Genomic DNA, 25,691 nt, shown 5'->3' on the forward strand with positions numbered 1-25,691 from the left:
CCTGTTGTCATGAAACTGAAATCAGAAGTGGCGAAAGTCCAGATGTTTGTTCTCCATTGGAAAAGAGGGCAGTTCTCTTTACCTCATTTTCTAAGTGATCTTTCTAAAAACAAACAAAAAAGTGATATTTGATGGGAAAGCATTTTTTTATATAGAGTACAATTTTCCTCACTGATTCTAGAAGGAATCAGGCTATAAACAGAGTCATGGTTACAGGGCTACAGAATATTAGCTCACATGGGTGAGGGAAAGGAGCTATTAGCTAGAACATTTTTGGCTTTATGTGAGGGAAATATAAGAATATTGTGGGCAGACTTCAACTTCTTGTCCTTGGGAAGTTTGACTCATTAAAACAAAACAAAAAACTCAGTTGCTTTGTTTCTTGAAGGTCTTGGTGACTTTGCAACCAAAACAAAAGCAAGTGCAGCTGGAGGCAAACTGCCCAGGCTTGGGGGTGGTTTCACACCCCATTCAAGTGGGGACTTTTCATGCCAGACCCAGCAAAGATTTATGCTGGCCGGACATGCAGACACATCATTAACTTCCTTCCCCAAGTTTACAGAAGAGCACTCACTGATGATGCTTAGTTAGAATCTGAATTTATCCTGGCTTTATCATCTCTACAGGACAGGGTCACAAGCCGGATGTTAGTGGAATGTGGAGGAAAGGAAACCTCTGTGTTAGCAGTGCTGTGTGTGTGTGTGTGTGTGTGTGTGCGCGCGCGCGCACAAGTATGAAAACTGCAGAAAATCAAGGTCTATAGTTACATTGACAAATAACTTTCTGGGCAAGTTGGATTTGTTTGTTTCTGGGTTCTCCTCCAGTTTTCCTCCCGGCTGAAATCTGACACCCAGTCACTTAAATCTTTAACTTCGAACTGTTGCTGAAGTACCTTTCCTCAAATGCTTACTTTCTGACCCCTCTTCCACCACACTTTTCTTTTTGTTCTTCTGATTGCCTCCCTTGGGCCCCTGATTTCCCGTGCTGCTGTTCTTTTTATATTTCTTAAAGTTCAAAATTAACATTAAGTTATTCATTCATTTGACAAATATTTATTGAGCATCTGTTATATTCCAGACATTCTTTCACGCTCTGGGAATACATCTGCAGACAAGACAGATGAATCTTTGTCCTTTGGTGACTGTGATAAAGGGTAAGGGTGGAGAGTGGCAGAAGTGAGCTCCTGGAGGGCCTCATCTGCTTTTCCTCTAGGGGCTGTAGATCTATCCTTCTGCTGTCCCAGTTGTACCCATGGACCAGCAGCCTGGGCATGACTAGAGCTTGTTAGATATGCAGACTCTCAGGTCCCACTTCGACCCACTGAATCAGAATCTTCATTTTAACAGGGCTCCCAGGAGGGTTGTGTGCACTTTACTATTCAAGAAGCCCTGGAGTAGGCACTGTAGAGCTCTAGTCCCTGTTTTTACTCCCTTTAATTACTCCCTTTTTGAGAAATCTTGGCCCCATCATCCGAGGGACATGAAAAAGACCAAAATCTGGTTCCATCACTTATTTACTCTTTTGCTCTGCATTAGTGTTGTATTCCTGCTGTAACAGATTGCCATAAACTTAGCAGCTTAAAACAGCACAGTCTTACACTCCTATAGGTCAGATGCCTGGTGGGCTGCACTGGTGTTTTCTCTGTTGCAGGTCTCTCAAAGCCAAAATCAAGTTATTGGCAGGGTTGGGCTTTGGGGGAGAAGCCACTTCCAGGTTCATTCAGGTTGATGGTAGAATTCAGTTTCATGCTGTTGTAGGACTGAGGCTCCCTTTCCTCGTTCACCGTTGACCCGGGGATCAAGTTCAGCTCCTAGAAGTACCCACATTTCCTGGCTTGTGGTCCCCTCCATCTTCAAAGCCAGCAACAGTGAGGAGAGCCCCTGTGACGCTTCAAATCTCTCCTGCCTCTTCCACTGCATCTCTCTGACTCTTAAAGGGGCCATGTGATTACATTGTACCCACCTGGAAAACCTTCGGTCTATCTACAAAGCCCCTTTGTCATGTAAGAGAACATGCTCACAGGCTCCAGTGATTAGGATATAGAAATCTTGGGGGGGGGCAGTATTTTGCTCCATCCCTGAAAAAAGCATAAGCTGTTCTCATTATTGTAATGACCTTAACTTAAAAAAAGTCTTTTAACAATAAGAATGGAATGAAATCCAGTTCTATCCCGAAATCATTATTCACTAGTTCTAGAAAGATTATTTTGAAAATAGGTCTTTTTGCCACCCCTCAGTTCTTTAATCTGCTTTCTTTTTCTTCATCACATTCGTCACCATATATGTATCTGTCTGTCTCCCCCCCCCCCCCCCGGAAATGTGCTCAGGGGACAGGTGCTGGGTCTCATTCCTCTTTGTGTTTCCAGTGCCCAGCATGGTGCTTGGCAGGCACACAGTTGGTGCTTATTGAGTGCAGAAGAAGACTCTAAAATGGTGATAAGCAGAGTTGGTGGTATTTATTCTTCTTTTCTTTTTTTTAATCCTCACCCAAGGATATTTTTTCATTGTTTTTCAGAGAGAGTGTAAGGGGGGGGAGGGAGGGAGGGAGGGAGGGAGGGAGGGAGGGAAGGAGAGAGAAAGAGAAAGAAAGAAAAAGAGAGAAAGAGAAAAATCTATGTGAGGTCTCCCACTCATGCACTGCCTGGGGGCTGGGGATTGAGCCTACAACCGAGGTACGTGCCCTTGGCCAGAATCAAACCCGGGACCCTTCAGTCTGCAAGCCGACGCTCTAACCACTGAGCCAAACTGGCTAGGGCAGTGGTACTTATTCTTGAAGGGGCTTTTCCATTAATAATGTTAATAAAATGTTTAAAAATCTCTCATGTAACTCATAAGAACAGAGTAGAATGGTGGGTGCTGGGGGAATTGAGGAGATGGTTAAGGGTACAAACTTGTAACTAAAAGATGAATAACATCTGGAGCTCTAATGCACAGCATAGTGAATATCAACAATGCTGTATTATAAACTACAAAGTTGCTAAAAGACTAGATCTTCATTGTTCTCACCACAAAAAATAAATAATTATTGAGTTGATAGAGGTGTTAGCTAACACTGCAATGGTAATTATACTGCAATATATAAATGTATGAAATCAACACACTATACACCTTAAACTTACCTGATGTTATATATCAATTATATTTCAATTTAAATTTGGCCAGAGTCACACAGCAAGGCAATTACATAGTCATGAATAGAACTAGGGTTTGGAACCAGGTAGTCTGTTGAGAAAGCCTGTGATGTTCACACCCACACCTCTTGGAGTGCTCTGTTGCCTTTGAAACATTTCTCAGGGAAGATGACCTTGTGTACAGCCTTGAAAAATGAATAGGAATCAGCAAGGCACGAGAAATTGAGACTATGACAGGGAATTCCAGGTTCTAGAAGCAGCCTGTGCTTAAAGATATGGGGGTGTGAACCCTCCTGGTGGGAATGCAGGTTTTGAGGAGGGGTGTGGTGACAGAGCAAGTTCCCACTTTTTCTGTGGGTAGCTCTTGAATGGAAATCCAAGTCTGCAAGTGCAGCTGGGAAGGAGGCCCTGCCCATTATAGGATCAGCCTGCATCCACACTGACCCCTGCTCAGTCCTGTGCTGCTTACATCCCACAGGAAGGATTCCACTGGCTTGTCTGTGATAAATACCAGCCCAAATCAAGTTGTGAAGTAGTTCATTGTCTTCTGGGTCAGCTTACAAAATTAGTTCTAGTTTACAGGCCCTCCCTGATTTCCCCAAAGCCACTCTGGATTTATGTAAGCTCTTCCTGTACCTAATCATGTTTTTGGCACCATCTCTTGGAATAAGAAGTTGTTTAACACCCCTGTTGCAACGTTGCCCTTTAAAATTTGCCTTGATTTTACCCCATGTAACCCTTCAGGGCTGTCTCTTAGTTCTTATATAAGGTCATTTGATCTTATCTGTGGAGTGCAGACGTATCTTTTTGTAGCCTGAAATCTTTTGGGACTTGGCTTTCAAAAAGAAGCGTTTCCCGTGCTTTACTTTTTTAAATTGTCCTTCTTGGGGCTTATATAAGTCTCCTGTAGCTTCCTTGACATGAGATAGCAAGAACTTGTGTTCCAGGTGACAACAGTGCATTGTGGTTTCACAGAGGCAAGGAAGACAGAGTAGGGGTTTGTCATTTTTTTATTGTTGTTTGAGAGGAGGAGCAGAGGAAACTGGCTTTGAAGGACTTTTCTTGTGCCTGATGGTTTAGAGTATCCTTCCTGATGATCTTATCATCTAGTTCATTTTTCTTCATTAAGATTCTGCAAGCACTTAGAACTGAGAGCTTAGAACCTGTCAGTTTATAAAGAACCATTTACTTTTTCCATAAACATATTTGCTTCCCGGAATGTTCATCTACTGCTTTTCCATTCAGTTGTGTGGAATTTTGAACTTCCCCTAGAGTTGTCATTGGGCTAGCAATTTAATTACCTGAATGAATGATTGTTATTGCAAGTGGAGATATTTCTGTGCCCTCTTTCTTCCACACGAGTTATAAAAATGTGAAACAGAGTTAGTTTCTGGAATCTCTTGTTTTTATTTCCTCATCCACAGAAGGGCCCATTTAACTAAGCCATTTCCATACAGGATGGGGCAGAAGTAGGTTTCCCGTTATGAGTATGTGAAACACAGAGTTTATTCTTGTATTGTTATTTATTAATTATTGTATTTTTTCCCGTACAAACAACTGTAAACCTACTTTTGCCCCACCCTATATTTGTTATTAAACATTCCCCAAATACCATGGCACTTCATTTTTAAAAATAATCTTCGCTATTGGAAACTTTAGGAATTTAAGTAGTTCATGCTAATGTCCGTCCCTCTACTTGCCTGTATGCTCAGCTTCTCAGAGGTCTCCAACTAGTCCCAGAACTTGTATTTCTCTTACAGGTGGAATTTATACCCACTGTGATTTAGAACTAGTTGTAATTGTGGCTCACCTTTTATTTGGTTATTGCTGATTGTCTCTCACTTGTAGAGTTTCCTCTGCATGTAATATTCAAGAGGATGGTGATAAAAATGGCTGTGCTTCCCAAGCAGTATGTACTCTCAGATCTTTTTTTTTTAATATATCTTTATTGATTTCAGAGAGAAGAAGGGAGAGGGAGAGAGATATAGAAACATCAATGATGAGAGAGTCATTGATCGAGCCTGCAACCAGGCATGTGCCCTGACCGGGAATCGAACCCCTATCGCCTGGATCCCGGGTAGACACTCAACCGCTGAGCCACGCCCGGCCAGGCTGTACTCTCAGATCTTGTGATCCAGCAACACAGAACCCCAGCAGTGCCCTTAAAGTGCTGCAGTCAGTCCATTTTAGTAGAAATTGAGCTGCTTATAATACTTGCACAGAACAGATTTCTTTTTCAAAAAATTTATCTTTAACAAATTTGACTAAAACTCAGAGATCCTCCTCCCTGCAAGGCAGGAGCCTGGGATCTATTTTCAGGCTGTGGCCTGGTCAGGTCTTCTCCTTCCCCCTCCCTGCTGAAGGCTATTCCTCTCCTTCTCTGCTGAGGAGGGGTTGGGCTGAGGAGCCTGGTCATTTCCTCCTTTCAGTGGAATACCCTGGGAACCTCTCCAGCCAACCCCACCCCACTTCTGGGTGTGCAGTGACATAAAGGCAAGTAGGTGGAATACTTCCCCATCCCAACTCCTCACCCCATGAGGAAGGTGACAGAGACATGTCCTCTTGGTGGGATGCAGAGGCAGAGGCTCTTCCTTGGAACTGGCATCTGGGGTTGTTCATAAAAAAATGAAAAAGAAAAAAGAAAAAAATTATCTTTATCATTGAAAGTATTACAGGTGTTCCCTTTTTTACCCCCATTGACCCCCTCCACCCCACATCTGCCCCCCAGGCCTTCACTGCACTATTGTCTGTACCCATGGGTTATGCATATATACATATGAGTGCTTTGGTTAATCTCTCCCCACCCACTCCCCCACCCCTGCTTTCCCTCTGAGATTTGTCAGTCTGCAGAACAGATTTCTTAAACCTGAAGTGAATGTTTGATTTTGTCAGTTATTTTGAAAATCAAATGATGGGGATGTTTGATTGGAAAAGGCATGAAGAGTAGTAAAGGAACTTACTACTTGAGGGTAGATAAAATAACAGAGATGCTAGTTCTGGCTCTATTTCCCCTGCCCAAAGCTGGTAGGGCATCAAGTTACTGCACCGCCTGGAACAAAATGCAGGTGCCTCAGTCAGGACCACCAAGAGCCCTCAGCTGGTTGGTCAGGAAACTCAACCAAGCACGGTTTTCCCAGATCAGCTTTGGGGGACCTCGAAAGTTGGTTTTACAGAAGCTTTCTTTAATATTCTCTGTAAATCAGTTTTGGCCTGTTAGGATCTAGACTTTAAGGTAACTAATCTGCTGAAAGGCACTTTGGGGAAAATTACAATAAGAATGCCGAAAGAAATTTTGTATTTCTTTGAGTTGATCTACCCACAGACATAACCAAATTGCTTTATTTTGGGGATTGATTAGCCTGCCTTTTGAATTTATTCAATTTCTTTTAAAAATATTACCTCCCAATATAACTTTGATACTTTGGTGATACAGGATGTTTGATTCTGAGCTCAAAATAACTAAAAATTATGGCTTAAAAAAAGCTACTTCCCCCTCATTTCAATCCCTTTGTACAACTAAGCATCTGTCTTCTTGTTTGTTCCTAGGATGGTCCAGATTCTGCTGGAGGAAACCGGACAAAGCAGGAGAGTGCCTGGCTATTTAGGCTGTGGTACAGCTTTGACCACAAGTATCCTTTGAAGTAATTTCCCTGAAACATTGATAATGAAATCCTCTTGTTGAGTTGCCAGTGAATGACTTTTGATAAGTAAGGAATGACGTGTGCTTGCTACAGTGTAGTCAGTCCTCTCTTGGGACTCATACAGTGATCATTCAACCACAGGTAATCCTGGTAAGCATCTCTCTGGCCAAGAGGAATGTTTGTACATCATTAGGTTAGCCAACTCATAGCCAGGTTGACACATGTGATTCTTCAGAGCTTTGTGTACAAGAGGAATATACCTTTGGAAGTGAATTGGTGTGGTCAGGAAGGGAAGTGCAACTTATGTACTTAATCTATATGGGGAGGTTAATTTCTTTCTTAAATTTATCTTTATTGTTAAAAGTATTACAGATGTCCCCTTCCCCCCCCCCCATTGATCCCCTCCACCCCACATCTACCCCACTCCCAGGCCTTCCCCATAACAATATCTGTGTCCATGGGTTATGCTTATAGACATATAAGTTCTTTGATTAATCTCTCCCCACCCGCTCCCCCACCCCGACCTTCCCTCTGAGATCCCTCAGTCTGTTCCATGCTTCTATGTCTCTGTATCTATTTCGTTTGTCAGTTTATTTTGTTCATTATATTCCACATATGAGTGAGATCATGTGGTACTTGTCTTTCTCTAACTGGCTTATTTCACTTAGCATAATACTCTCCAGTCCCCCCCATGCTGTCCCAAAAGATAAGTGATCCTTCTTTTTCACAGCTGCATAGTATTCCATGGTGTAAATGTACCAAGGCTTTTTTCTCCACTCATCTACTGATGTGCACTTGAGAAGAATGTATATTCTGCAGCTTTTGGGTGGAATGTTCTGTAAATGTCAATTAAATCCATCTGATCTAGTGTGACACTTAAGGTCACTGTTTCCTTATTGATTTTTTGTCTGGAAGACCTATCCATTGAAATCAGTGGAGTGTTGCCCGGCCGGGCATGGCTCAGTGGTTGAGCGTCGACCTAGGATCCAGGTGATTGGGGTTCGATTCCCAGTCAGGGCACATGCCCGGGTTGTGGGCTCGATCCCCAATGACTCTCTCATCATTGATGTTTCTGTCTCTCTCTCTCCCTCTCCTTTCCTCTCTCTGAAATCAATAAAGATATATTTTTTAAAAAAAAAATCAGTGGAGTGTTAAAGTCCCCTAATATGACGGTCTTGCTGTTGATCTCTACCTTTAAGTCCTCTAGAAGTTTTTTTTAATAAATTTAGGTGCTCCTATATTGGGTGCATATATGTTTATCGAGGTTATATCCTCTTGTTGGCTAGATCCCTTTAGTATTATGTAGTGACCTTTCTTGTCTCTTGTTATGATCTTCATTTTGAAGTCTATTTTGTCCGATATGAGTATTGCTACCCCAGCTTTTTTTTCATTTCCATTTGCATAGAAAATTTTTTTCCATCCCTTCACTCTCATCCTGTGTTAGTCTTTTGTTTTGAGGTACATCTCTTGGAGACAACATCTATTTGGGTCATGTTTTCTTATCCATTCAGCTACCTTATGTCTTTTTATTGGAGCATTTAATTTACATTTAAGGTTATTATTGATAGATACTTATCTCTTGCCATTTTAATTCTTTATGGCTATGTTTCTCTTTCCTCTGTTTCTACTTCTAATTATAGCAGTTTCTTTAATATTTCCTGCAATGCTGGTTTGGTGGTGATAAACTCCTTTAGCCTTTTTTTGTCTAGGAAGTTCTTTATTTCACCATCTTTCTTGAATGATAGTGTTGCCAGATAGAATAGTCTTGGTTTCAGATCCTTGTTTTGCATTACTTTGAATAGTTCATGTCATTCCCTTCTGGCCTGTAGAGTTTCTGATGAAAAGTCAGCGGACAGCCTTATGGGAGCTCCTTTGTAGGTAACAGATTGCTTTTTCTAGCTACCTTTAAGCTTCTCTCTTTGTCTTGGATTCTTGGCATTTTAATTATGATGTGTCTGGGCATGGGCCTCTTTGGATTCTTCTTGCTTGGGACTCTCTGTGCCTCCTGAACGTGTGTGACTTTTTCCTTGACCAGGTTAGGGAACTTTTATGCCATTATTTCATCAAAAAGGTTCTATAACCCTTGCTTACTTTCGACCTCTTCTGGCATTCCTATAACGTGAATATTGTTATGTTTCATGTTGTTCCACAGCTCCCTTAAACTGTTCTCCTGTTTTTTAATTGTTTTTTCTTTTTGCTTCTCTGATTGAGTGAATTTTTCTACCCTGTCTTCTAACTCACTGATCCTATCCTCAGCTTCCTCTAACCTGCTGTTTATTCCTTCCAATGTATTCTTTATTTCTGCCATGTCATTCTTAATTTCCTTCATAGTTTCCATATCTTTTTTCATGCTGTTGAGCATCCTTACAATGAGTATTCTGCACTCTATATCTGATAGATTGCTTATCTCCATTTCATTTAGCTCTTTTTCTGGAGACTTTTCTTGTTCTTTCAGTTGGGGCTTGTTTCTTTTGTCTCCCCATTTTGGCTGCCTGTTTGGGTTTGTGTCTATGTATTAGGTAGATCTGCTAGGACTCTCAGTTTTTTTGGAGGGTCTCTGGTGCAGGCCAATATCAGACGCAGTTTGTGACTGGCCCTGAGTGCCCTGTTTGCAGCTATCAACAACCCTCTGCCTGAGGTCTCCTCTGCTAGAGCTGGGTGTGGTTGGACAGGACCAAGATGTACGCCAAAGTCTGCTTTTCCAAGGCAGGGGTCCAGAATCAGATCAGGCAAAGACTCAAAGCACTCTGATGTTCCACCTCTGGCTGCAGGCTGATTAATCTGATTCTCTTAATGAGCTTCAGGCTGTAGAAACTCCACAGGGTTAGGCGGCTGGTAGTTATCAGTCTAAGGAGCCTCAGGCTGTAGAAATTCCTCTGGGTAGGGCTAGAAGTTTTCCAGCAGGATGGGGCAATTGCTTCCACCTCAGGCAAAAGCTGCTTGGAAGGTAGATGTCTGCCTCTGCAGTATGGGGGAATGACTGGGCACAGGAATCTAGATGGGTGCCTTCTGATCTCAATCTCCAGAAGCCATAACCCTAGATTCCCTTCACACAGCTCCAGTCCACTCTGCCCTCCCTCTGCTGGAGCCTAGGGTGAGTGGCTGCCCATGAAACTTTGTGCGTTGGCTCTTTAAGAGGGTGCCTGCAGTTCCAGCTGCCTCTCCTTGGCAGACAGAAACCCTGCTGCTTTTCACAGCCAGATGTTATGTGGGCACCTTTCTCAGTTCTGGTGCTTTGAGATGGGAAGCTCAGCCTGGGGTTTAAGCCCCAGAGTCTTCAGTGGGAACCTCCCACAGCTGAGATATCTTTCTGGATCTTCAGCTGCTGTGTGTGGGAGCCCAGCCAGCCTCTCATGCCTGCATACTTCCTACCAGTCTATGTGGCCTCCACTTTTCTTCCTTGGTTATGAGGGTGCTCTACAGCTCAGGGAGGTTAATTTCTAATGACTGAACCACCTCTGGCCAAGTCTGATCCAGGCCTTAACTGGGCCACACGCAGGGCAGACTCTGTTCTTGTAGATTTACTTGGTTGTAGTTGAAAATTAAAAACCAAAAAGTTAAACTTTCATGATTTCTTAAGTTGACATAGTGATCAATCAGATGGGCAGGTAGGTAGCTTACATATGGTCTTTGGAGACTTGGAAAATGTTTAATATTTTTTATTGTAGTATAAGATATGTATAGAAAAGTATACAAATCGTAAGTGCTCAGTCAATTATCACAAAATAAACACACTTATTTTACTCCAAACAGTTCAAGAAACACAAAATTACCAGGTCCCCTCATGCCATAACCCAATTACTACCCCTCTCTCTTCCCCAAATGCAGCCACTCTCCTGACTTCTAGCAACACTTAACAGATTTACCTGTTTTTGAACTTTGCATAAATGGGATTATAAAGTATATATATATGTTAGTGTCTGGTTTATTTGACTTGACATTATTTGTGTGATTCATCCATGTTGTCTCGTGTATGTCTAGTTCATCTATTTTCATTGCTATATAGTATTTCATTATATAAATATATTATAATTTATTGTTGATGAACATGTAGATTGTTTCTAATTTGGAGTTGCAAAAAAAATACGGCTATGAGCGTTCTTGTTCATGTCTTTTGGTTTGTTTATGTACGTTTTGTGGGGGGGAATATATCCAGGAGTGAAACTGCTGCATCATAGGACATGCATAGGGTCAACTGTAGATGAAAGTGCCAAACAGTTTTATAAAATGGTAATACCACTTTACACAAGCACCTCTAGTATATGAGAGCTCTAGCTGCTCCACATCCTCACTGACCATTGGCGTTCAGTCTTGTTAATTTTAGCCATTCTAGTGGATTTGTAGTGGCATTTCGTTATGGGTTTAATTTGCATTTATCTGATGACTAATAAAGTTGAGCACCTTTCCATAGATTTACTGGCCACTTGGTATGTTCCTTTATGGAGCACCTGTTCAAGTCTCTTGCCCATTTTTCTATTGGGTTGTCTGCCTTTTTCTTACTGATTTGTAAGAGGTCCTTATATATTCTGGATATATATCTATATCTATCTATCACCTATCATCTATCTGTCTATCTATCTATCATCTATCTATCATCTATTTATCTATCTAAAGCACATTAATCACTGGGCTTAGTATTTTGCTAATTATATATGATAAAAATAACTTCTCTACCTGTGACTTCCATTTTCACTTTTAAATAGACTCTTTTGATGAACAAAAGGTCTTCATCCAATTCATCTTTTCTGTTCTGATTAGTACTCTTTGTGTAGAAATCTTTGCCCCAAAGTCATGAAGCCAATTTTCTATGTTATCTTTTAGAAGCTTTATTTTTTTTTTCTTTTGTGCATCTGTTTGTTTTTTCAGTGACAGACAAGAAATGAAAAAGTATACAGATAATTGGAAATGCTCTAGATGAGGTTATCATTCTTCAGAGATAATTTAACTTACATTGGGCCAGTGACTAGGTTAGGGACTTTAGTAATTCCAGATCACTTTAGTCCAATCAGCAATAAGGATGGTTTGAAGCTGGGCTTCATTTCCTGTGAAGGCTAGTCTGTTTTCTGTTTACCCTTTCTTCAAAGGTTCAAACCTAGAGCCTTGGGTGTTTATGTAGTCTTCTTCAGAAGGCCCTGGACACCATTTTTTGTCAGATTCACTATCTCTTTGAGTCTGCCAGATGCTCTGCCTTTAGGGAAAACATGGCTTACCAAGTGCCAGGCTCACCTCTTGGATTGTCCTCCTCCAAATTCTGGCTCTCTTCACTGCCATGGTAGCTTTCTGATGCCATTAAGCAGAAGATTTTGTTGTGTTTTATTTTGCCCAGCTTGGCTAGTTGTTCTCAGTGGAAAGGATGGTTTAAATTACTGTTTGCTGTTGTTTGCTATTAACTTAAAGCCATATGAACTTCATCTACATTGTAATCCAGAATGCATGTTACTCACTGGGCTTAGAAAGGTTGTAGAGAAAATTGGAGAGAGTTCACAGTAAAGTGACAAAGTGCTGAAGTGATAATTGATTCTTGTCAGCATTCGATACTCCACTTTCAACAATGGATAGATTATGCAGAAAGAAAATCAATAAGGAAACATTGGACTTGAACTACATTTTAGATCAAATGAACCTAACAGACATGCACAGAACATTCCATCTAACAGCAGCAAAATGTACATTCTTCTCAAGTGCACATGAAACATTCTCCAGGATAGACCTGTATATTAGATCACAAAACAAGTCTTAGAAAATTTAAGAAGACTGAAATCATATCAAGTATCTTTTCTGACCACAGTGGTATGAAACTAGAAATCAATAACAGCAGGAAAACTGGAAACTTTACAAATATGTGTACATTAAACAACACACTCCTGAACAGAACAGCCGGAGAGTGGACATTAAACAATACAGTCCTCGGTAACCAATGGGTCAGTGAAGAAGTCAGAAAGGAAATTAAAATATATATATATCTTGAGACATAGGAAAATGGAAATGCAACATAACAAAACTTATGTGATGCAGCAAAAGCAGTTTTAAGAGGGAACAAAAAGTTTATAGTGTTAAATACCTACATTAAAAAAAGAAAGATCTTGCCCTGGCCAAGTAGCGCAGTTGGTAAGAGTGTCTTCCCATGCACCAAAAGGTTGTGGGTTCCATCCCCAGTCAGGAGGTGTATGAGAGGCATCCTTCATTAGAGAGAGTTTCAATTGATGTTTCTCTCTTATGTTGATGTTTCTCTCTCTATCTCTATCTATCTCTATCTCCTCTATCTCTATCTCTTTCCCTCCCTGTTCCCCTCTCTCTAAAATCAATAAAATTGTATCCTCATGTGAGGATTAAAAAAGATAAAGATTTCGAATAAACGACCTAACTTTATACCTCAGGGAACTAGAAAAAGAACAAACTGAACCCAAAGTTAAGTCCAAAGAAGGAAGGAAATAATGATTAGAGCAGAAATAAATAAAAGATAGTAGAAAAAAATAGGTTTTTTGAAAATATGAAGAGAATTGAAAAACCTTTAGTTGGACTAAGAAAAAAAGAGATGATTCCAATAAATAAAATCTGAAACAAAAGAGGAGACATTACAACTGATACCACAGAAATACAAGGGGCCATAAGAGACTGCTATAAATAATTATACACCAAAAATCGGACAAGAAATGGACAAATTGCTTTTGTTACCTGTACTCGTATATTCATAGCAACATTATTCACAGTAGTAAAGGTATGGAAACAACCTAAGTGTCAGTCAGTGCACGAATGGATAAAGAAAATGTGTGTATATGTAATGGAGTGTTATTCAGCCTTAAAAAGGAAGGAAATTCTGCTATTTGGGACAATAAAATTGAATGTTAGAACACTGTCATACATTATCAGACTTCTAGGATGAAAAGAGAAAGTCTGAGTCTGGAATTCGACATCCAAACTCTTAATCAAAATGAGCAATAAAAAGAAGGGTGGCTTTTAGCCATACACGAATTCAGAAAATTTAGCACCATGCAGACACTGTAAGAAGGGGAAAACAACAGCATAAGGATCAAACAAAACAAAATCCAACTAAAGGGACAACGCGGAGGAAGCAGTGATTTGCTATAACTCAGAAGAAGTAAATAAGATCGAAAAGAAATTAAAAGAGCCTTTATTTAGCAAGACACTCAAGCGTTCTAACAAAGTTTAAATGACATTGTTTTACATTTCCTTTAATAGTGTTCCAGTCACTCTGCTTGGTTACAGTGAATAATATTAATATAATAACATTAGTACAAATGCTGATTATTGATTTTTAACATTTAGACTCAATCCATAGACAGAGCATAGAAGATTTGCTTATTAGTTATAAAATAGAATGCAGATTTTATATATAGGCAGTGTAAAATTAATTATAAAAATTAGAAAGGAAAAAAAATTGAAAAGACGAGGCAGGAGTGTAAATGAATTAAATTTGCCATCCTTCATAGGAGGGAGTTAAAAGCCCCTGACTAAAGTCTATAAATCAAGAAACAGGAGAAAAAACGTAATCTATACAGTTGTAATGGTAATTACCAAAATCACTGAGTGGGAGAGAGACTTGATATTTTTTGCCTTTGGACAATCTGAATATTTAACAATTTATATGTAAATATTTTTTTCTCTTTGAAAGATGTTGTTTAAGGGCCTTTTGTATTGGGGGAAGAGGGAGCTTGCCTTCGAACTGCCTGAGGTGGAAAACTGAAAGGTAGCCTCTGGGAAAACTGAAAGGCAGTCATTCCACAAATCCAGCTGCTGTCAGCTTCTGAGTTGAAGACACAGGAGAACTGATAGGCCTGTAGAGGCTGTTCCTAGGAATGTGGTTAGAGGATGGGGGTCAAAGGGAGCTTGTTCTGTTTGTAAAAAGTTCCAGCAGAACCCACACATCCTCTGTTGAGTAATTCCCAACTTAGAAGTGTGCCCCTGGGTCTCCCTTCCATCTCCTGTAAGGAAGCTTTTTCTTTCTTGTGCTGCTCTAAATGAAGACCCAAAGTGATGGTGCTTGGAGTAGTCATGCTGTGTACAGATGGTTGTGACATGTTCTTACCTTCCTTTAAAGCCATTCATTCTTGCATTTGAGGTGGCCATGTGAGTCTTCACCTTTTCTATATTGCTCAGGCTGTGGGTTTCAGAAATGGTCACGGCCCTGTCATAATGTGACACATGCTTCGTGGTGCTTCCAACACAGTGCTGAGCATTTGGCAGCACAAATATCCACAGACTGACAAACCCTGAGCTCTCCGCATAACAGCTGATCTTCATGTTTTAGCAGTAGTCCCAACCAAGAGTGAGTTTGCTTCTCAGGGGACATTTGGCAATGTCTGGAGACACTTTTATTGTCACACTTGGGGAGGGAGTGGGAATGCTACTGGCATCTAGTGGGTAGAGGCCAGGGATGCTGCTAGACATCCTACATTGCAGGTCAGCCCCTTACAAGAAAGAACGACCTGGCACAAACTGTCAAAAGTGTTGAGTTTGGGGAAATCTGTGTTGGAGAGTCTGGGAGAGAGCAGGTAGAGTGAAGAACAGTCCTGTATGGGAAGTTGGGAAATTTAAATCTGAGTGACCTTAGTAAAATCATTTTATCTTGCCAATTCTGTTTCCTCCTTTGTAGTAGCTCCAGGTTACCTCTAAGGCCCTGCCCACCTCGACTGTTTCTTACCATGCGACTCTGAGCAGAGTGGTTTAATAAGAGCCCTTACAGAGAACCCAGGGCAGAGAGGACCCAGGGGCTGCAACATCTCCCTCCACTCCGCTCTGAACTATTTCCTGTTTCTAAGGTGTGAGCTGGTTATGTGTCAAAAGCTAGAATGCTGATTGACACAAAAATTCTCATTCAACATAAAAGAAGGGAGAAGGGTATTCTAATTAACAAATACTCTTTTTAACTGAAAATTGGGAATCAACAACCTGAGAGTTAACAGTTATCACTAAATGCTGATGGGGCATAGTTTAATCTTTGATTCAGACTGTTGCAGAGTACAAGTACAGGCATAGGTCAGAGATATTGCGGGCTCAGTCCCAGACCACCACGATAAAGTGAGTCATAATCTTTTTGCTGGTGGAGGGTTCTGCCTGCGGTTTGTAAAAAATGCAGCATTTGTGAAGTGCAATAAAGAGAAGTGCAATAAAATGGGGTATGCCCGCATTTTCTGTATTGTCCTGGTAGAATGGGAGAAAGGCTTTTTGTGGGTAGAATGTCAGATGATTTAGTCGTTGGGATTTCTAAACATGTTTTGTTGGGTGTGTGTTTTCTTTGCAGACATTTTTTCCTTAATTCTCTTTTTAAAGTTACTTGAAGCCCATCCTCACACACAGTGGCCCCCCGTTAACCACCACTCTCCCAGCCTGGTGTGGCTTGCTCGCCCGATGTCTGACTAGTCCCCAGGTGTATGACGTAAGTACAGCATGTAAGGGCTGCATTCCTGTTCATCCAGATTCACAGATTTTGCTTCTCCAATGAGATGACTACAAATGGCCAGCTTATGTATGCTTAATACATTGTGCACAGCAACAGAGAAACCTTTTCCCGGGTTATGGGGCTCCCAAACATCAGCAGCTGTGGTGTAGTAGAAAGAACACTGGATTTGGAATCAGAACAACTGGACCAATAGATTCAAAAGTTATTTTTATTATTTCCAATCCTGCTGATAGCTTATTTAACAAAAGCTATCTTTCTGAATGCTGAACAGTTGGCCCAGTTCAGACCTGTTTAAAGTGACAGTGTGGGTCATTTGGATTTTTTTTAATCATCAGAGACAAAGGGCACTGACCTGGCATCGCCACTTGTCCCACTATTGAAGCTCTGATTACACCCTTCAGTCTTATGTTTCATTGGGTTTACATGTTTCTTTGCCTCCTGGCTCTAGTCTCTTTTAAACAGTTTCTAAAGCCTTCTATCTTAATTAGGTTTTATAAGGGTCACTTTTCATGTCTGTGTAATAGTATGAGAACTAACCCACTATTAAAACTTTGTAAAAACCTTATCTAATCTGAAGCTTACCAACTATTCCTTTGCTCATTGCTTAGGGGCACCTGAACTAGTTTGAGCTCAGCATAAACTCAGTAAACTTCCAGGCACTTAAGTTGAAAGTACTTCCCTCACCAGTTTGAGGGTCTGCCCAAGGTTTGCTTCCTAGGGTAATGTTTGGGCTGCAGACTCCCCACAGCCAGCCCAAGATGGGGTGACTTGAGCTACAAGCCAGAATTACCCTCCACGCTGCTGCTGCTTTGGAACTGGAGACCTGACCAGGGTCTCAGTGAGCTCCAGGCACGACAAGGCCTGTTTCTGAGAGAGTGGGAGCAAAGAGTCTTTGAAAACTTATCTGAGGAACCCAAAGGTGAGAGAGTGGAGGGACTCCCTGCAGAGTTTAGTGCTAGGTGAGGGTCTTGGACTAGGTGACTGTCATGGCTCTTTGACATACCATTGTGTGCTCCTCACTTATCACCTATAGGGCATTTGTACTTAACCAAGTTTATTTGGGAGATATCTAAGATGTTCACTATTCACCATTTCCACTAACTCCAAACCACTTAGGTTTGTTATCTGCCTAGAACATAGTAATTTTCCACTTATGAAAATGACCTCTGGTTATTTAAAATGTGCATATTCCCACAGTACACTTGTTTGCAGATATTTGCAGGGTTATTTTGCTGCATTTTAATAGGAGCCTGTGGTGGACAGCTAGATATATGTTACACAAACCTTCAGCTTAACTAAACTTTTGCTGATCTTGTTATCTAGAATTCAAGGGAATGGATTGGTTTCATCATCTGCATACAACATTCATTAAGCTCTGATTTGAAAATCCCTCTCCACTAGGTTTTACTATGGCCTTGTTTCTGAATGACCTTTCCTTGGGTACTATTTGTCTGGGCTTATGAGTTTCTTGATGGAATGAGTCAACCTTCAGTCTCTTCTCCTGTTGGTGAATTTTGACCCTGCTTCCCACTGCCAGGGGTCAGAGGGGGCTACACCAGGGTTCCAACCACAGCTCCTCTGTGCTGCTGTGTGTGTGTGTGGGGGGGGGGATGAGGGCTTAGCTGCATTTGCAGAATTTCCCTCAAATGAAGTTATTTCAGATTCCTCTCTGTCCCTCTGAGGCTCCAAACTTTGAAAGAATGAAATACACGCTGAGGAGTCTCGCCATGAAACTTGGGCACTAAGAGCCCTGGGAGAAGTATTTTGACAGAAATGATCAAAAGCAATACTTAGCACATTTATGAATGGGAGAAGAACATGCTAAAGCAGGGAACATGATGTCATTTGTTGTTAAGAAAACTATCACAGGGCAGACAGAGTTTCAGGACTTTCTAAACAGTAATGGAGAGGAGGAAATTGGGGGAGTTTGGAGCGAGTTTTTAAATTTCTCTCTGCCTGACTTGAAGACTCTTATTTAAATGTACATTTGCATCCTGCCTCATTCCAGTGAGGATTTGAGGCAGCAAGCAAGAGTAGTAGTGTGCTTGCCTGTTAAAAAAGCTGCAGCACTGGTTAAGTGGAGTCACATTGTTGAGTTTGGAGAAGTTGACATCACTGAGAAACAATGTAGAAAACACGGATGTGCTTGTCACCAGTAAGGGCACAGAGATGGGCTGGGACCAGAGAAGTGAGGTAAGCAGAACCCAGGAGTCCTCCCTAGGTCAATGCATTTAACAGGCATTCATCTACCACCTACTGTGAGTTAAGCACCCCAAGGAAGAGTGCCAAGAAGAGGAGAAGGAGGTCACTGCCCTTTGGGGATTCCTCACCCAGATGGGGCGTCCAGGCATGGACACGGGAGAATCTGCCTGTGGCCTTGGGCAGTGTGACTGAGTGGGGACCATGAGGCTGTCAGGGAGGCGGGTTCAGGTCCTGCGCCGAGGAGACCCTGTTATGTAGAGAACAGGATGCAGGACTTCAGATGTGCTTTGAAGGGTAGTCAGAGAATAGGAGAGAAAGAGCAGTTTTAAAACTGTCTTTGCCATTCAAGAAAGAGGTCCACAGTGTTTGGCAGCCGTGCAGCGGGGGAGTGGGGGAGCACACCACCCCTCATTTTGCTTGTTGAAGTTGTTGGAGAGTAAAAGGTTGTGTCTGACCTCGCGCTGCTTCCTGACGCCCGCCTTGCTCAGCCTGGTCTGTTTTGCTACAACTGCTGCTTAGTATAAGATGCCACGCCAGTCCTCTTCCTGATTAGGTGACTTTTCATATCCTTTATGTGGTCAGAACCAGTCTGGAGGCAGCATAAATCCAAACCCTCCTTCCTCCCAGCTGGACAACCTTGGGCAAATTTCATAGGTTCTCTTAGCTCAGATTTTCTGCTCTGTGACATGAGTGTTTGCGCCCTTCACAGGAGAGGGATAAGGACCAAATGAGAGCTTATGCGACATTCCTGGCAGGCATATAATAGATGCTCAAGAAAAATGCACCCTTCCTCTGTATCACTTGCTTCATCTACTTGAGGGCTTCCCATCAGGGATTTTCTGTGAGGAAAGGAAAGAAATCCCAATAATGGTTTGTCCTCTTCCCTCCATTGCTGACTAAGGCAGAGTAGTTCAAATGTAAATCAGGTGGGTTTAGGATGGTTCGTGTAGGGCAGGAGGCCCATCCAGAAGACCTTCCCAGAGAAAGAAGGACCTGAAACCTATTCGCAGGTTTGCCTAAGTGATCTTAGCCCTTCCTTTCTCTGTGGGTTGGAAAGCTGAAAATCCAGGCTGGTTTCCTTTTCTCCCCTTTTGTCATGAACTGTCAGGTATTTAAAATCACGGCTGCTTTTTGCTTCTCCAAGTCCTAGTTCAGGCAACAGTGCTATACATTGAATAGCACTCTGTAGTTTACATCCAGTTATCATGCTAGAGGCTCAAGGAGGCAAGTTTCATGATCCCCAGTTTCAGATGAGGAGTTGAGGTTGCGGTTGGCTGGAGCTCTGAAAGATTCCAGTCTTCAATTTGTTGTTATTGTTATTTGTTGCACTTTTCAGAACCAAGAGCCACTGAGAGAGGAGGACTCTGACTTCATCCTGACTGAGGGTGATCTCACCTTGACCTACGGGGACAGCACTGTGACTGCCAATGGCTCCTCAGGCTCCCACACGACTTCCATGAGCCTTGAAGGCAGTCGGAAAACAAAGAGCAGTTCTGAGGAGGTGCTGGAACAAGACCTGGGAATGGGAGACCAGAAAGTTTCAAGCCGGGGCACCCGCTTGGTGTTCCCCCTGGAGGATAATGCATGACTTTGCCCCCAAACCCTGAAGTGATGGGGTAGACCCACCAGTGGTGGGGGTTGGCTGCATGCTCCAGTGTTGTTTGAGGTGGGACAGTGACTGAATGGAACTAACACTTCTATTTTACTGAGGTCTGAAGATATCTTAACATTTAAAATTTAACCCAAGATACAAATGGTAGGGCTCAAGTGTCTCTAAATCAAGACAAATGCACACCTATTCCCACTTTTTCACATATTAGTGCACTGTTCAGAGTTAAACAAACAAAAACAATCGCATGCTTTACTGGTCTCTTAATTCATTCACCTGCAGTACCTGAACAAGATTTGGTAGGTGCTGGGGATCCCTTCCAGGAGAGGCTTCATATCCATACACAGCAGTGCTAGTCCAGCTGGATGTAGGAATATCAGGTGAGAGAAGAACAGGCTAGAAGAAAGATTGTGAAGGAAGGCAAGTGAGATTGGACCTCCAAGGATTAGGGGAAGCTGGTGTTAAATGGGACAGAAAACATGAAAAAGCAATTTGACTGGAGGCTCGAGCAACAAGGGCTGTGTGATAGCAGCCTCATCTCAGGATTCCTGACTTCTTTTGCTACCTGTATTTCCTCTAGACTGAAGATTGGAAAATATATCCATCAACATTTCAACATCGGGGAAAGAATTATAATTTCTTCTCTGGAAATCTCCATAAAGAAGAAGTTACTGAAATGTTTAAAACCAAAGGCAAAATAGTGTTATACTGCTGTTTTTAAATTAATCTGAAGGCAAGAGAAACTGTTTAGAAACTGATGATGATATTACTGTAAAAATCAGTCAATCCTTGAGGGCTGCTATATGAACTGACTGCCTGGAAAATCATTAACAGGACTGAGATAGCTACTGTGGGTTTAGAAGTAACACCAAAATTTGTGGAGTGCTTTGATCTGGGGAAGAGAAGGGAGTAAGAAGCCTAGGAGGCAATAGGCTAGTATTCGGAGGGAAGAAATCTCACTGTGATAAAAACAACTGCAAAGAAAATACAAGGTAGTATTCTAAAGACTGAGCCGAATTCCAACTTCAAGCTAAGGAATGAATGAGATTTTAGTGGCCACCTGAAGAATCAGAGGTTAGTCAGTGGAATGTTAAGCTTTATTCAATCCAGTGGAAGGTTCCTATCCACTATAAGATTAAAAATCTAGACATCTTGACACTGAGTGCCATGTAGAGGAAGGTCATTTTCTTGTTATCCAGGGAGGCTTTCACCAGCTTAATGTGTGAGTGTGGTCTGAAATTTAGATTTTTAGTTTGGGTTCTTCTGTGGGTGAGCTAGTCTACCTGCCCACACTGGTAGTAAGTGAAATACTGAGAACTCTTAGAAATCAAGTTTGGGATTCTCCTTGTGCTCTATGCTTCAGTGCTATTATATTTGAAAACCCAATTTCTAAAAAATGCTTTCGTTTAATGTGGCCATTTTCCTTATAAAATAGTGGCCCAGTCTAGTGCACCCATCATGAAATCAGCCATTTAACCTTATTAACTCACATTTTAAAATAAGACATTGGTTAATTTTTAAATAAGACATTGTTTCACACTTTGTTTTTCAATCTATAATTTGTGCAAATCAGGAAAAATGTATTAGTTTGAGCCATATGAAATTGCTGGTAACAATTTTAAAGAAAAAGAAATGACAATTTCATATGGTTCAATATAAGAGAACTGAATGATTTTTATTCCCTTCTTTCCTTTTTATCTACAATAAAGCCCATTTTGATTTGATGGTCATCCATGGGCTTTGTAAATTTGGGGGGAAAGCTAAACGTACCTAACCCCATCCTTCCACTGTGCTAGGTAGTGAAAAGTAGGGTGCCACGAAGCCCAGAAACTATCTAACCCAAGGCTGACTATTTGCTGCCAGCCTGGCATAAACCAGACTGAAACTGCTGAGTAATGGTACATCCAACTAAGCAAAGTTCCTCTGAGAGGGTCATCCTGTCATCTTATGAACATATTTGTCCTGGGTTGGGGCGATAACAGTTCACCAGAGTCGGATGTTCTAGAGCAGAGCTTCTCAATCCTGGTTGCACATTAGGATTATCTGGCCCATTTATTAAAAATAGCAGAGGTCCAGATTCAGTAGTTTTAGAGGGGGGCCAGGCTTCCGCGCTGTGTTTGTATCCTCAGGGATTCTAATCTGCAGCTAGGGTTGAGAGCCTTTAGTCTATAACTTGCAGTGGACCCTACTTGAAATCTTAAAGAATGACCTAGCAAATTAAGTTTTTTTTAAAAATTGTTAGTCACGTGGAACACAATGAGTGTTGATCAGTAACACAGACTGGGTAGCTGTCAGTTTTGTGCTAATAATGTTTGCAGAATTCAAGAATGTACTGCATAAAGTACAACTGAAGAGAGGTCACATGTGAAAACCTTAGAGCATGAAAGGGAGAGAAGGATGATGAGTGTATGTATGCAGGGGGATTCAAACCTGTCTTCTTGGCCCTCGTTTGAAGGAAAAAAGGGGTTTTGTCTTAACTGACCTGCTAACTAATCAAATATGAAGGTTCCTGAGAAGCTGTCCTTTTCAGTTTAACCTGGAGTTAAATTAATAGCCCCCTTTGCACTCAAGTGAACTTTCTCTTCACACTTCGCTTGTCCCCATACCTGAGTCCACGCTGGACTCCTCAGAATAGAGGTGGGCCCACTTACTGCCAGAGCACAGGCCCCATATTAAGTGGAAGGTTGTGATCACTTTGCTGTCATGTGGTGGTGGTGCTGGTAGCTGGTAATTAAGGAGCTGCAAACTTTTGTATAGCATTAACAGAGGGAAGATACAAACTTCTTCCCTTCCTTTTAATATTCTTTTTGGGGACCTGAACTTTCTCTCCTAGAGAAGAAAATTTGGAATTTAAATAAGGCTGCATTTCTTCCTGTGAAGCAAGTATAGGAAAGGTATATGTGATTAAATGGACACTGACCAGCCTGGCTGGTGTGACTCAGTGTTTGAGCATCGACCCATGTAGCGGTTCGATTCCCGGTCAGGGCACATGCCCAGGTTGCGGGCTTGATCCCCAGTAGGGAGTGTAGGGGGTGTGCAGGAGGCAGCCAATTGATATTTCTCTCTCTCCCTCTCCCTTCCTCTCTCTCTAAAATCAATAAAAATGTATTTTTAAAAATGGCCACTGACCATCCAGGTACTTCCTGGAGTGACTGGACAAATAAGCATTGATGCCTTGCAGCCAAAAACTGCGCTGCAACATCAAGTGTTTCATCAAACACACAGCAAGGAGCTCTTTAGGCTGTGATCCCTAGACCTGAAAACGTCCTCTGTGTTTTGGTTGACAAAACAAGTTTTAGGAAACACCGAAAATGTTATCTTAGCTATCCATGAACATTTCAATCTAAGGCAAAGTTCCTTCCTAAATAGAGGTCTGTTTCACGGCCTCCCTCATCACCAATCACATCTTCCCCTTTCTCTGTCCATAGACAAAGTTGACGTAATCATGTTCGATATTTAATGTGAACAATGGCTCCTAAATGTATGCACTTAGGAGATGTATCACTGATGCACTTAAGAGGTCAGTGGCAGGGCAACTGAGCAACTCATCAGAGGGGAAATCATCTGCTTGGAAACCTACCTTGGTACCCATTGTGAGTTCTAACAGGTGTACCAGAAAGCTGATTTTACCATCTGTTGTCAAATGTAATCTGGAATGAGTGTTGCTGGAAAGTTAGCTTGCTGATTCAATAAATATCACTTCTTATTCCACTTCAGAAATGGGGAACCTGACAAATTTTGTGCCTGCCTTTGGTGTTGATTCTGTAGAAGAGTTAGTGTAGGAGCTAGTCTGTCAGAAATTTTAGACTGGTATCATTGAGTTCTGACCTCTTCTGTTTTTTTTTAAGTGGGAATCTGGCTTTCCAGTGTCATTTGTTATGTTCTGACACAGTAAGTTGAAAGAATCCAGTGGCCAAGAGTTAGAATTTAGTAACAACCCATCTGAATGCTGTTTTCATCACTTTGATACCTGAAAAGACCTTCTTCCTTTCTAAAACCTAATAACAATATGCAGAGAAATACTCTAGAAACCATTGCGAGTGTCTGACTAAGAAAAGCAAGGAGGATCTTTGACAATCCTTTCAAAACAAGATTTAGAAATAAACCATATATTTCAGTTTCAACTTTCATAAGGAGAGTTTTTTAAAAATCAACAAACACATCTTGTCTTGTCACCCAGTGCTAGAAGAAATTGTAAAGAGCAAAACCAAAGTTTTTGATGTTTTATTTTTGTAAGCAGGGTATACTATAACCATGGTCCACATGGAACACATGGGCAGCCAGTTTTCTGCTACTTGAGCCTTGGAGAAAATGAGAAGGAAAGCCTGCCTGTTCTGCCTTTTGAAAAGGTCTGAGACAGACATGAGAGCACTTGGGAGAGGCCACCTTCTCATTCTGATGGCCACCTTTTAAAAAGGGTTAACAGGATTGACCAATGTCATGGTCAGCTCAATTCTTGGCCAGTGGAAAATGATTTGGGCCTGTATATGTTGGAGGAGCTCAGATAGAAAAGGACATGTAAACAGCATGAATAACTACATCTTTGTCTAAAGCACTTAAAAAAAAGTTAAGATCCCAGTGTTACTGGGTGACTAACTGCATGGACATTTGGGGGTTGACTTTGGTTGTGATTGTTCCAGTTGTGGGCTTTGGAGAAGCAAAGTAATGATTATTAGTTGTGTGGGTGTTAAGTCTATGGTTTTGGAATTTGTCACTGGAGTCACTTATTCAAAGTGTGACTTCATAGTAGGGTCACCTCCTCCTATGTTGTCTTTTTCTTTTTTACATAAGATGCATCTGGTCTTCTTACTTAGAAGTTTTATGTTCATTAAAAATTTTTAAATGGGAAGGCCACCAAGATTCATTTAATAGCTGAAAAGCAATTTTTTAAATAGAATAGGATGAATTTAACATGGATGATGTGACCTTCTGGAGAACTTTTTATAGAGAGCTTACATACTGTAATTGGCGAGCATTTTGTCTTCTGTTTCCTTTCAATAGTGGCAAACTGGTGGTTTTATAAAATTAACATTATAGAATGTTATATAAACATGTTATATAAAATAATATTAAAATGTTTAACTGTGAAAAAGTAAAGACTTGGAGTTATCAGCAACCTTTATGTGCAATAAAGAAAACTGAAGTTAGACCCCCATTGGAGTGCTATCTTTCCCTAGCATCCTACTTAATGTTTGCCTTTGTGTATATGTTTAGATTGATATTATAAAGCTAGCCACATGTTTTCCTGCCTTTGCTGATATTTAACACATTTTTCTCAAAGCTTTTTCTGTATTTTTTTTTTTTTTTTTTTTACAAAACTCAAAATAAAAGATTAACTGGCTGAACTAATCTTGTTTTGTATTTTAAAAGTATTGTCTGTTAGTAGAAGGGCGTAGTATGATCCTATTCTTTGACTCTTTCCCTCACTGAGAGGCTCTTTCCTAGGTGAAAGCTATTCCTCTCCAGCTTCATTTAGACCAGGAGTTGACAAATTACATCTGGCCCATGGATCCAGTCTGGCCCACTGCCTGTTTTGTAAATAAAGTTTTATTGGCATACACTGTGCTCATTCATTCCCGTATTGCCTGTGACTGCTTTCATGCAGAACTGAGGAATTGTGACAGAAGTGAGCAACTATTTGCTTATAAAGCCTGAACTATTTACTGTCTGACTCTTTACAGAAAATGT

The 25,691-nt window shown here is 41.2% G+C and overlaps 1 protein-coding gene across 1 annotated transcript in view; it reads left to right on the top strand.

Annotated features, from left to right (window-relative positions):
• SLC9A7 (solute carrier family 9 member A7) overlaps positions 1 to 21,732 on the top strand; it is a 118,192-nt gene extending 96,460 nt beyond the window's left edge. The window contains exons 15-17 of the mRNA XM_081125631.1: positions 6,677 to 6,759; positions 16,063 to 16,168; positions 19,731 to 21,732. Of these exons, the coding sequence (XP_080981757.1) occupies positions 6,677 to 6,759; positions 16,063 to 16,168; positions 19,731 to 19,982 (441 nt within the window). The 3' untranslated portion in view covers positions 19,983 to 21,732. The remainder of the gene's footprint in view (positions 1 to 6,676; positions 6,760 to 16,062; positions 16,169 to 19,730) is intronic.
• Positions 21,733 to 25,691: the final 3,959 nt, after the last annotated feature.

This window comes from Miniopterus schreibersii (assembly GCF_964146895.1).
Source record: "Miniopterus schreibersii genome assembly, chromosome: X".
NCBI lineage: Eukaryota > Metazoa > Chordata > Mammalia > Chiroptera > Miniopteridae > Miniopterus > Miniopterus schreibersii.